The following is a 13,302-nucleotide window of genomic DNA, read 5'->3' on the forward strand; positions in this document are numbered from 1 at the left end:
TCATTTCATGCTTGGTGTTCTTCTAAATGGTTTGTTTTTGCATTAACAACCTTTCAACGTGTTGCTCATTTTCTTAAGCCTTAGATACCACGCGGAAACATTACTCACTGCTATCAAAGGGCATCAGCAACTGGTGCGGCTGACCGGCCCTGAACACACTCTCGCTGCAGACAGACGAAGATTATCCAGGTACAGCACCGTTCCCAGACCATGTGTGCTGGCCACAGTTTGCAGTTGCAAACGACCAACCCTTCACTGTGGTAGCGCTGGGTCAGCTATCCCTATCAGCAGCAGGTTCTGCTGTCACAGACCGGGCTTCCGCCGACAGTCCCTCTGACAGGACAGGCTCTTTCCTCCCCTGTGCAAGCGCAGCGCCGAGCCCACGGGGGTGCTAACCGCCGCGCAGAGAAGCAGCGAGAGGAAGCCGCAGCCCACAAACAGTCCCCGGCACCGTGGGTCGCGCCCGACTCCGGCAGGCAAAGCCGCTCACTGTACAGACAAGCCCGACCCCGCGCGCTGCAGGCGGCGCTGAGGGGAAGGGAACAGCTGGGACTCCCCGTCGTTCCGCGTGTCCCCGGCGGAGCTGGACTCGCGTCGGTTCGGGGCTGGCCCGGCGGCCAGGGAGCAGCGCGAGGGAGCGGGGAGAGGGGCTGAGGTGCCTGCCCCACCGCGACCGGAGCCGCCAGCCCAGGGAAGGGACGCGCAGCCCCCACCCCGCAGCGTCCAAGAGGCAGCCGGCACGCGGCCCCCGGGCTGGCTGACACCCGCCCGCTCACCTTGGGCAGGTCGAAGGGGGACGGGGACGGCTCCGCTTTCGCGACCTGGTCCATGCCGCAACCGCTGCTCCGCTCCAGCCCGCGCTCTGTGGCGGGACATTACATTAGGGGCGGGGCTGCCGTTGGGGTCCGCCCCCCGCCCGGCCCCGCCCAGCGCTCGGCCCGACCCCGCCTCGCGGACACCCGGCTCCCCGCAGCCAGCCCCTCCACCTACCGCCCCCTCCTTGGTGCTGCCCAGCTCCGGCGGGGACACCCCGCAGCCCGGCTCCAGGCCCCGCTCCCCTCTGCAGCCAGGAGTTCCACCCACGAACCTCTTCTGGTTCTGCTTTATTAATTTAATAAGTCTGCATATCCAAGCACACAGATACTGACCTGCCCACACACGACACGTAAGTACACACAGGTTCTCAGACCCTTTTCCTTCCTTTTTCTTTATTAATCCCTTCACAGGCCTCTCTAATCCTTATTTGATATTAAGTTTCTTTTCTTTTCATTTCTTACTATCTTTCTTTTTGTCTCAAATTTTAAATGAATGTAATAGATTTGTAGATTTTAGCACTGGTGAAAGGTGCTGGATTGAAAACCCTGGATACTAAAATCCTCTGTTTATCTGCAGGCTAGATATAACATGGCAGTAGTACCGTGAGCTCCCTCACAATGCCCAGGAAGCCCACAGCACATGTCAGCTCTGACACATTGAAACCCTTCAGGGCAATGGCTCTCAACCGTTCCAAATGACTGTACCCCTTTCCAGAGTCTGATTTGTCTTGCACACCCCCAAGTTACACCTCACTTAAAAACTACTTGCTTACAAAATCAGACATAAAATACAAAAGTGTCACAACACACTATTACTGAAAAATTGCTTACTTTCTCCTTTTGCCACATAATTATAAAATAAATCAATCTGAATATAAATATTGTACTTACATTTCAGTGCATAGTATATAAAGTAGTATAAACAAGTCATTGTCCGTATGAAATTGTACTTTGTACTGACTTCACTAGTGCTTCTCATGCAGCCTGTTGTAAAACTAGACAAATCTCTAGATGAGTTGATGTATCCCCTGGAAGACCTCTGTGTACCCTGTTTCAGTGGGCACATCTACTCCAGTTTGATGGTGTAATTTCCATCTTGAGGAGACAGATCCACGTTAACTCAGACAAAGCTAATGGCTAAAAACAGCAGCATAGCTGTGGTGGCATGAGCAGGGGGCCAGGTTAGCTTTCCCGAGTATCTACCTAAGGTTTCGGAAGGGATCATAGTCATGCAGGTAGCCCATCCCACCTTGGCTACACTTCTATATTTAGCGCACAAGCTCGATCAGAGCTGGCGGGGATACATCCACCTGAACTAGAAATTACACCTTCCAGCTTCAGTGGAGACATACCTCAGCTTTGTCTTAGGGCCCTTTCAATTCTGGACACAAGAGAGCCCATAGTTTTCTTGCACGCTCACCATTCTTTGGTGATCACCTATTACCCGTGTCCTTAGGATTTTACAGCTCTGCCTTGAGGGTTGTCACAAGTTCTGCTCCACCAGTCGCTGGATCTTTCTTTCTCGTCACTGTGAACTCTACACTTAAAATTCACCACAGGCTGAAATTGAGATAACAACTTAGCTCATAAAACTATCTCCCACAGTGATTTTGCTCCCAACACTGGGCTTATGTGCTTTTACACTCTTAATCCTTTCTTAACCCAAAAAGGGCTATTACATTGTTTAAACTCAATGTCTGTCTCTGTCTTTGGGCTCCACTGCTTCTAAATAATTTTAGTTTCACAGTCTGTTTCATTGTACCTTTCTCATACACCAGTTTTTATCCCCTCAAAACTGGAGTTCAATGTTCTAGATCCACTGTAGTTCTCGCTTCTCACTTTGCTGACTCACCATGTTCATGGCCTTTGGAATATTCTCTCTTGTGTAACCCGTTTACTTCATTTCCTCCTCACCAGAAGTGGCTTGCTCCAGCTTTCTAACTGTGGGCTTCTGTTTGTCAGACACCTGCAGTAACTGAGTAACTGACAGATCAGAGCTGCAGTCTGGTTTTCCCCTTGTGGGGGCAGGACTTTCAAACAGCCTCTAACTTCTTCTTGGTCCTCCAGAACAAGTAGTCTGTTGTGACTGCACGTAAAAGGAATAGCTCAGTGACATAAGACCTTGTTTATACATAAAGGTGCACCATTTTAGTTAAACTGTTGCAAACTTCTATGCAGAAACTCTTCAATCAATGCAAACCTGTCATATCGATTTAGCTTAAGTCTATTACCATACTGAAATAAGTTAAATTGATATAAATCAGGTTTGAAATGATTTAAGAGTGCCCTCACAGGGGTCTGCACCAGATTAATTAAATCAGTTTTAAAATATGCATCTTTAGTTAAACTGCTGCAACTTTGTATTTAGAGAATGCCTGAGCCTCAAATGTGAAATACCTGCAACACCAGATTCAAATCTCAGCAGACTTGACTCAACAGTTTCTGCTTCTAAGGTATTACATTTTAGGTGGGGCTTGTAGAATTGCCTACTATTAAGGTTGTTCAACACTTCCTCTTAGAAGAAACTTTAACCATTTGGGCTGAAATTTTCCATTCTAGATGTCTGCCTTAGACTGACCTTTTCTGTAAGTTTTCAGTCAAAACATTTCAGCCATGGAAAAAACACCATGAGGTCACATAATTAAAGATTGTATCAATGCATATGCACAAGGGAGCCAAATTAAGGTTGCACAGGCAATCTTAATACTGGCATTTCTTAACTGTTGAGTGCTTGACTTTGCAAACTTAATGTTCTTAACATTGATTTTTGTGGTGTAACATACATGCAGTTTCTTTTGTAGGGATCTTATGAATGAGATGCATAGATATTGTAAGTTGCAATGGATGCCTTAGTCTGTAAAGAGCTTTGGGATACATAGGAATGAAAGGCACTATATAAATGTAAAATATTATTATTACTTGCTATGGTATGTAAGCAAAGAAAGAAGTTAACACTTTACACATGTATGCTACCACAAATGTTTGGAAAAATAAAGCTTCCTTAAGTTAAACTATTCTCCCTGTCCTAGCTGGGCTTGCAATGTATGCAAACAGGCACAAATATGGTTTTAAAAAGCTTGTGGCATGGAATCAGAGTCACATCACAATCATGGAAATGAGGGATGGAGAAGTCTTAAGAGCTCTTTCTGCCAATGCATTTTACAGTTATGTCATACTCACATTTCAGATTTATTGGGTTGCAGCTAGAGATGTGACAGGGAACTGTCCCAAAATGTGAGTAATTCAGGAAGTTGGGAAGTTGATACTAGGGAACATTTTGGTGAATATAGGAGCTGGGGGAAGCCATGGCTACATCACCTCCCCCCTCGCCCAAGCAAAATGGCTCAGGAATCCTCTACTTGATCCTCCTTCTATTTTGCTCATAGAACTAAAGGCAAAATTTTTCCCTCTAGGCACATGGGCATTTAAACAATCTCACTGGAAAATGGCCAGGATTGCTTTTTTCAGGCTGCTATGATTTCTAGTGGGTTAGGGAGTCTGCCAATAGAACTATGGGGACAGAATTAGAAAGGGCTTTATGGGAAACATGTTCATCTCTATAGCCTTTTAAGGAGGTGTTTGTATAGGTTGGGATTTTCAAAAGTGCCTGAGTGAGTTAGGTGCATAAGTCCCATTGAAAGTCAATGAGACTTGTGCTCCTAAATTACTTAAGCTCTTTTGGAGTGGATAAAACAGTAGGAAATATGTTGCATTGGCCAATGGGAGATGCATGGGATGATGTAATGGGTCTTTCCGTCTCTAGTTTCTGTGATTCTCTGAACCATCCAAACTTCTGAAGCCACATTTTTCCAAGGGGCCTTAAAAACTCTGGGTGTCAGATTTGCAGGGTCCTCCATCACACATGCAAAATCCTGCATTTTTGCATGCAAATTTGTGCACAAATAGGATGTCTAATATGCAAACGGGCATCTGGGTGTATAATTCCCCAATCTGTGTGTGCCAAGTGGGCTTTGGCACATGCGAACAGTTGCTCCTCCGAATTATACATGGGCATTTTTAGAGGCCTTTCAAAAATGCAGCACAATTTGCATATATAGTGAGTCTCCCAATTTGGTTGCCATTTTGCGATTTATCTTTCTTTATTCTGTAATATCACTACTGAAAACAATGTTCTCTCCTGAGTGCTCTTACAACACAGAGGCCTGGTATAGACATCTATGCCTGTAAGAGATAGCACTTGATAATGGAAAGAATGTAGCTGTCAGTAATCTTCTATCTGAGATTTCAATAGGAGCCCCTGTAAATTAAACTTCGTGTTAAAATCATCATCATAAACTTTGTCCACTAGGATAAAAATAGCTTTGAGGTACCTTTCTGTTGAGAGGAAAGTGGTGAATGCACAGGAAAGAAATGCAAACTGGGATGAATTACATATACTCATGAACCAGGGCTGCAAAGATTAAATGTATTTACTTTTTCTGCTGAGCAAATAAATCACATTCAGCCATTTGCAGGAGAATGTAAATATTGGTACCATTGTTTATAGCACACAACACACTGGAGCAGCATTTTGGAAATCAGGTGGATTTTAATTGGCCTAACCTTGATCCTGTCTATCCATCTTTACCATCTTGACTTAATCAGGTGGTTGCTATGACTGCCATGCTATTTATATTAAACCAGAGTTTTCTCACTGAAATCCTACTGCTATAATCAAAGCTCAGTGCTGGCATCGCATAGCAGCACAGAATGCTCAAAAGGCAGAAGAGTCTGAGTTAACTAACATAGTCTGGCATAAATTAATAGTTTGCACCCAAAAGCTACAACAGTGTAAACCTGGCTCGTCCTCTGCACAGCTGGTCCTGTATATATGAGTGGATGCACAGATGATTTGAATGAGCAGACATAATTTTGCTCCTTGACTTAAAGACTATTGATACATAAATTGGAAACAACAATAATATTTTCTACTTACACAGCCCCATCTTCCAAGTATCTCAAAGCAATCAATGTACCTATCTCACTCAATCCTCTTAGTTAACATGGAGCAACACTCAGGCAAATAGTGATTCTTGTCCAGTCACTGTATATAACATTGGTCTCACAAGGAGTTTTTATGTGTAAAAGGTTCAGGTACTGTAGGCCTCCCCCACACTTTTCTTGTCATCAGACTGGATAGCCACCTTGGTCAAAGGGACTGCACACCAGTAACTAAGCAGAGTATTTCTGTCCTAATTCATCAGTGATGATGCAGTGTCACGTTGGTGTTGATGTACGAGGATTCAGCTAACACTATTGGTGTACACATATATGTGAGATCAGAACTATGTGAGAACCATAATCACAGTTACATGTGGGACAGACAAGATTGTCCATGGCCATTGCAGACTGTTGTATCCTTTGTGATGTTCATTTTTCACATAAGGTGTTAATGCTCCTTGCTTCAAAACAGTATCTGCCCCCACCTTGTCCTTTTATGGGTTGTTGCTTCCCAGTTGCTGGAGGCAACCTGACATGCTTTCAACTTTGACTTCTGTGTGTCTTTATATCATTTGTACTGGCCACCATGAGAATGGGTGCCTGGCTTTAGCTAACCATAAAATATGGCTTTGGGTATTCTTGAGTCAGGTCATTTGAATGAGTTGCCCAGACCAATGCAGATGAGGTTTTTTTGAGCATGTTTTGAATGCCATATATCCAACAATGATTAAGAATTTTGATATTGGAAATCTTGTTGCACCATTTGACCCTGCAGACAGACCAAAAACAGTGCTTATGGAACAGATCAGGTTTCCTGATGTGGTGGTCATATGTTGTCCATGACTCATAACCATACAGAAGAATTGTGAGCACGACTGCCCTGTAGACATTTCGCTTACTGCTTAATTTGATGCTCCTGTCATTCCATAGGTGGTGTAACAACAAATGCAGCGCTGGCTCTGGCCATGAGATGGATAATCTCGATCAAATGTGGCATTCTGTGACAGCATACTCCCTACACAGCAAAACTTCTCTATGAATCTTAGAGGAGTGTTGTTGATCTTAATCGCTGTGTAGACATGTGCATTCACCACTACAACATTTCAGTTTTCTTTAGGCTGATTGTATAACCAAAGTGATGGACTGTACAAGTGAAGTGATCAGTTATAAATGGAATGTCATCAACTGAGTGAGCACCCCGTGCACAGTCATCAGCAAATAAAAAGCCCCTTAATGAGTAAACCTGCCACTTTCTTGTGAGCAACTTCCCATCGGTGCAGAACTGGATAACTACTCCTCTGTCAATATTATAAAATGAATCCATAAACATGCATAGCCCCAAGAAGGATAGAAGAGAGCACAGGAATCAGCACACAACCTTGTTTGGTGCCATAGGTGACTGGAAAGGGGTCCAACTTCTTACCATTTTCTACCCTCTGGCCATTTCCTTATCATGAAAGTGCCAAATGACAGAAATAAACTTTGCAGGGCATCCAAAGATGAACAAAATTTCCATAGTTGAATAGTTTCCAAATTGAACAGATTTAATGCCGATCTCATGGAAACCATCTTCCCCAAGTCTCAGTGTAGATTTCAGTCTGGATGGGACACTGTAGACATGATCTTCACACCTCATCAGCTCCAGGAAAAATGCTGGAAACAAAACCGTGGTCTTCATATGGTGTTCATCAACATAGCTAAAGCTTTTGACTCTGTAAATCATGAGGGAATGCATCTATACTTATGGATTTTTAATGCTTCCAAAGACAGAGATTTCAGTGCCTGATAGATCTTAGGGGAATTGATATTTATAAGTATTCCAATGCTAACGCTGATACTTGGTGAGAGAATTGCCTGCTCCTCTCCCTTCTAGAACTGAGTAATAAAACACTACATGAGACTTCAGTATTAGCAAAAACCAAAAGCAAATAAGTTTTTTATTTTGGTCCTGACTACATCTGCCTGATGCTGATGAGCTGGAAATCCATCCAATCTAAACAATAACATCAGGTGGATTACACACGTCAGAGTCATGCTGATGAAAAGCATGGCAGTACAGGCCCTTGGTCTGACCTTCCTCAAACAAAGTTTTACGTTCATGCCACTCCATTGACTTCAGCAGAGTTGCTTCTAATTTACACCTGTGTAACTGGGAGGACAATTCAGAGTAATTGAGATTAGGATTTGGGGGTGTCTGCATCTGAGCAAAATTAAGATTGTGACCAGAGGCAGAATTAGCAGAGTGAGCGAGGGGACAACTTTTCAGCCCTTCCTGGGTTTAAACACTCTGCTTTCTTCTAAACAGCCACTCCCAGGCCTTTTTACCTGGAGTCTTCCCCAGGCGCACAATCCAAGGGTATGTCTACACAGCATTTCAGAGACTCCCAGCCCAGGTCAACTGAGCTGGGCTAGCAGGGCTTGCACTAGCGCTCTAAGAATAGCTCTGTGGGCAGTGCTTGGAAGTATCAGCTTGAGCTGGGGCTCAGGCTCTGAAGCTTAGAGATAGGAGGTGGGTTTCACAGCCCGCGCAGCAACTTCAGCTTGCTGGTTTCACAGCTGAGCTCCTCTAACCCGAGTCTGTCAGCCTGGATTGGGAGGCTCGCTCCCACAGGCTCCAAAATGCTGTGTCGACATATTCCAAGTGGTCCTCCAGGCCCACGCCCTGTTAAAAGCCTCCTGCAGGATCCTCCTAGTCACTGCAACTGCCGTTTCTGCTTCCACCCCCACCTTACACTCCATGTTTCTGGTTCCTCTCTGGCTCTTTATAGAGCCTACTCCCAGCTGCCCTCTACCAGCCCTCACTGAGAGGCTGTTAATGAGGCGCAGGTGGGCTGGACCTCGTCAAGGGCCCAATACTTTATTAATAGCTGTCACAGGGTGTTATCTATAAGTGTTGATGCAACTTTCAGTGTTACCTTAAACTTTGCAGAGTGAAAATCCCCAGCCACAAATCTGAGTCATTTATGCAATTTATTTTCTTCAGAACCACAGCTCTGACTCTAATGTCAGCAATTCTCAGCTAATTTCCTCATCTACTGACTCCGCAAGACAAAAGGAGATGGGGACAGTGAATATCAAAACTCCTGCAGCTGAATGACCTGCCAGATAATTGGACTATGACTGATTTTTTTTCTGAAGTCTCCTAGTGTCATGAGGCTTGTGGTTATTGTGAGGCCACATGATGTGACTATATGCCAGCACAGTGTCGAATTCACCTACGCTCCTAGAATTTGAAAGGGACGATGGGTTCCCTCCTGCTCCTAGAAAAGCCAAGGCAAAGTTAACACTGGCTTCAATGAAAGCAGTCCCCAGTTCTCAGTGGTGGTAGGTGAGAGGTTCACCAGCAGTTGCCTGGGGGAAGGACAGGGTCAAAAACCAGCTCCCATTTCTTATGCTTTTGCTTAAGTGCATTTGCTCAGCCCCGTGCAGGCAGGTCCTCCTCAGACACCAGAAGCATGGGGGTGAACCAATACACTGATTGTTCAGCACCACCTTGCAAGGCTGACGGTTCCCTGGGGCACATGTGAGGAGCATAGTTACGTGTGTCTGAATGTGGGGTCACAGGATAAGGAACAGCTAAGAAGACCTGGGGCAGTTTGCTCTCGGCCCTACCCACCAGACACAGCTCTCACTTTCTATTTGTCCATGACAGAATGTATTTAGCCATTGGTTGGACTGTTTGGTAACATCCCAGGGACAGGTTTTGAAGAAATACTTTATTGTGAAACTCTCCTTCCTTCCCCCTCGGTGTTTTTTAATCTTAAATACACAGAATAGAGATTAAGAGTAAGAAACAATGTTACAGCAAAATTAAGGCCAGGGTCTGAATTGCATAAAGGCCAAGTTACTGAGCACAGATGTGGTGTATCCCACTGTGTCATATGACTGCTGGCACTACACCCCGCAGCTCGGAGCAGATAGCCCTTCTACCTAATGCACAGCTAGCAGACATGAGTGGCTCCTTACCTGTAAAACCTCTTCCCTGAAAATATTCCTTGACTTGTCACGTATGAATAGGGCAAAGCACCTGCTCCTTCCTTTAGGCTCCTCTCATCATACTGTGAATTACATCACCAGAGAGAGCCGAAAGAACTAGCCTTGCAGCAGTGGGAGCCATGAACACGGGATGCTTTACAAGCACAAGGTGCCAACCCTCTTCTCAGAGCACAAGGTTAACAGTCTATCAGCCTGCTGCAGCGTGGGGCTGCCCAGTTGATAAGGGAGGAGGGGGAAGTATCATGTCTCCCCAGCTGAAGGGGCTCCATGTTTTTCAAACCAAACTCCCGCACCTCATCCACAGTCACATAAGGCTATCATGTTTCTGTGCATTGGGGCAAGGTGCTGTTACCAGCACAGGGAACATTCATATCAGCACAAAGATGTTTGCAGAATGGGGGGGCCTAGCTGGTTTCGTAGCAGGAACACTCAGGATAATGGCAAAGATACTAGTTAAGTAAGCCAGGAGGGTTTCCGCCCTCTCCTCCCCTCCACTCTTAGTTGTGTCAGGACGCAGAGAATATGAACTGACTGTCTGATTCCCAACAGGAGTCAACATCAACAGGTGGCTGGATGGAGGTTTAATTATTGGGTTTTGTTTCTTTATATTAACAAAAAATGAGAGTACATCAACTACAACATACAGCAGCACCCTTTTAAAAATAGATATACTTAAATTTCAAAATGAAAAGTTACTGTGAAATGAACAGTCAAATCATTTCAACATTTAAAAAAAAAATGTGAAGTTTTTTGTTCATCCTAAATTTAGGAATAGTTTTGGGGCCCTGAAAAAAAGTGCATTTTTTGGTGAATTTACTATTCCCCCCCCAAAAAAAAAATTGCCAATCCCTACAGAGGAGTCTTCAAAGCAAAAATAAAACTTTTTAAACTGACTTTTAAAACAAAAAAACATGAAAATATTTGTATTAGTCTAACAGTTGTTTGTGGAACAGCGAAATTGCCAGACTGGGCCAGACCAATGGTCCATCTAGCGTGCAGCCTGTCCCGGACAATGGTCAGCACCAGTTTGAAAGGAAAAAAATAAATAAAACCTACACTACCTATCGTCACCCCTTTTAAATGGCTTGAAATACACTTTGTGATTAAATCACAACTATGTCCTGAATCTCAGTTATGCTAAGGTCCCACAAGATGCTCTGGGAGTGTAAAAGAGTCAAGACCAGAGTGATAAGCAGCAGAACTGAGAGGCAAGCTCTGTATCTTTGATTACATTTAGTCACACAGAAAGCAGCGTTGCCAACTCTCTGCATTTTTTTCCATGAGCCTCACAATAGTTAATATTTTTCTTAAAGCCTCAGCTGCTGGAATGACTGGATTGCACTAGAAACCCCACTTTCATTTTAAAATAGCCCTTGTGGTTGTGGAGGTAAGCTTGGAAAGATGAAGTGAATGCACACTAAAGGCTCAGTAACTGCAAAGCATACAGAAAGAACCCAAAGTATATTATTTTTTAAAAATCTCATAATTTTTAAGGCAATCTCATGATATTTTGGGGCCTGGCTAATGATTTTTGAGTGCTTGGGACTGTCAGTACTGACAAAGTCCTCTGGCTTCTTTAACAAATAAATCTATAACTTATCCCAATGAAGGCAAATAACTAAAACACGTACAAGTGCAGATGCCAAAGAAAAGAAGTGAAATGCCCTCCTCAGCATATGCTGACTAGCAGCAAATAGTTTGCACCAAGTCTGCAGCAGTGTGGAGGCTGACCCTAGAGTTAGCATACCTGACAGCAATGCTGGGAGCTCCCCTTGCTGGTTCTCTAGCAGCATTGACACTCATGCACACTTCCCAGAGCACAGATCAGTGTCAACCCTTGCGCAGGCATGCCTGCCTTGGTCAATAAGTTGACACACAGACTGAAGTTGAGAAGAACTCCAATATACTTTTCAGCCTTGTTCCAAATACAAGGGGGGTAAAATATCAAGCAGATAGGAAAGGACAAGATGTGTGGACACTGTTTATTTTGCAGCTCTTCATCTTAATGGAAGAGAAACACACTACAGATTTTTTTTAAAATGAAACTACAGTGGTTTTTTGGAGCCAACCCGTTCTTGCCTTTTACTTTCAGACATAGTTCCAGGGATAATCTCTAGACTTCCACTATAGATCTGCTTGTTAGTATGGTGGGGTGTGTATCTAGCTGTTCCATGGGATACTGGGGTTTGATTTCCTGCTTGGTAAATCTTGGTTTCTGCTAATCTAACTAGTTTTAGGATGGAGCTTGATACATTTCTGAACAGGATTATCTGACAGGTGGCCTGTGGTAGCAGGGGGCTGGAGTTAGTGACCCAGAAGGTCCCTTTCAATTCCATGTCCTATGAACCGCTCCTGCTCCCACAGTGGGATCATTTGTCAGAGTAAAACAAGCAGGACTAGCTCTTTAACCAGACTAAAAACAATCCCAACCCCAAACTGTTCGAATTGTAATGCACTTCACTTCATGTATGTTCAGATCTATTGACTAACTTAGGCCAGGACTTTTCACAAAATGAGCCTCAGGAAATACCGTCCTCCTGGGCCACTTCCCACCAGGTCTCCTAATACTGTCGTCCGGGTCTACTCGGCACCTTTGGGTTCCCTGGCGTCGGTAACTCCCTGGTCGTCTGACTCTGGGCAGTCGGCTGTGGGTCTCTGTTTGGGTCTCTGGAGCAGCAGTTGGAGCATACCCAGCAAAGCTTGGGGGGTGGGACTTCTGCTGCCCATAGTGTGGGTTTAACTCTTTCAGTGCTGGGTAAGCCCACCCCCTCACAGGCCCACAACGGTAATAGGTTGAGAACCACTGCTCTAAGGAGTGGCACACTGCCAACCTGCCAGCCATTCAACTGCATATTTGCAACTATGCTATTAGATCAATGATCAATTCAATTCCAGCTGGATTGTGGAGCCAACTGCAATATAATCCCAGCAACGCTGATAAGCAGCAATATTAGACTGGAGAGATGTGACCAAGGGCTGGTGATGTGCAATAAAACCATTCTGAGGCCAGTGGGCAAATGCAGGCTGTAGATACGAAACCCATGAAACAAGTTGACACAGGAGTACCACCAACTGCTGGGCAGCCGCTCAGTGCAAGTTGTGGATTTGCTCACAGTACACCACCAGAACATTCTTAGTGTGAGTGCGGAGGGAGAACAGTTCCTGTGGGCCTCTTCCAGCATTTTAACAGAATATAAGGACATATTTCAAGGAGATGGATACCTAAAGGGCAACTAGAAGTTAAAAACAAACCCCCCCATGTTCAGTCTGTGAGACTGCCGAAATGCCGAGTTCCATCTAGCAAGCCAGCAAAGAAGAGGCATCATTACACCCACTGAAACTAGCACAGACACGATCAGAAGCTTAGCAGTGGTGATAAAACCTTCAGGTTAACCAAGGTTCTGCAAGGACCCTAAGCCACTGAACAGAGAATAGAAAAGAAGTCACTACTCATTACCAATGATTGAGGACAATACTACCTGATCTACCCCTGGCAAAAGTATTCACTGTTAGTGATGGAAAGAATGAGTTCTGGCTCATTGAGCTAGGT

The 13,302-nt window shown here is 44.6% G+C and overlaps 1 protein-coding gene across 2 annotated transcripts in view; it reads right to left on the reverse strand.

Moving 5' to 3' along the window:
* Positions 1–1,042, reverse strand: part of ADA (adenosine deaminase) — a 45,340-nt gene extending 44,298 nt beyond the window's left edge. For both annotated transcript variants that reach the window (XM_067554352.1, XM_067554351.1), the window contains exon 1: positions 777–1,042. In XM_067554352.1, the coding sequence (XP_067410453.1) occupies positions 777–830 (54 nt within the window). In that variant the 5' untranslated portion in view covers positions 831–1,042. The remainder of the gene's footprint in view (positions 1–776) is intronic.
* Positions 1,043–13,302: the final 12,260 nt, after the last annotated feature.

The sequence above is a fragment of the Emydura macquarii genome, unplaced genomic scaffold (genome assembly GCF_026122565.2).
Source record: "Emydura macquarii macquarii isolate MOO-44397 ecotype Brisbane River unplaced genomic scaffold, CSIRO-AGI_Emac_v2 contig_1483, whole genome shotgun sequence".
Lineage (NCBI taxonomy): Eukaryota > Metazoa > Chordata > Testudines > Chelidae > Emydura > Emydura macquarii.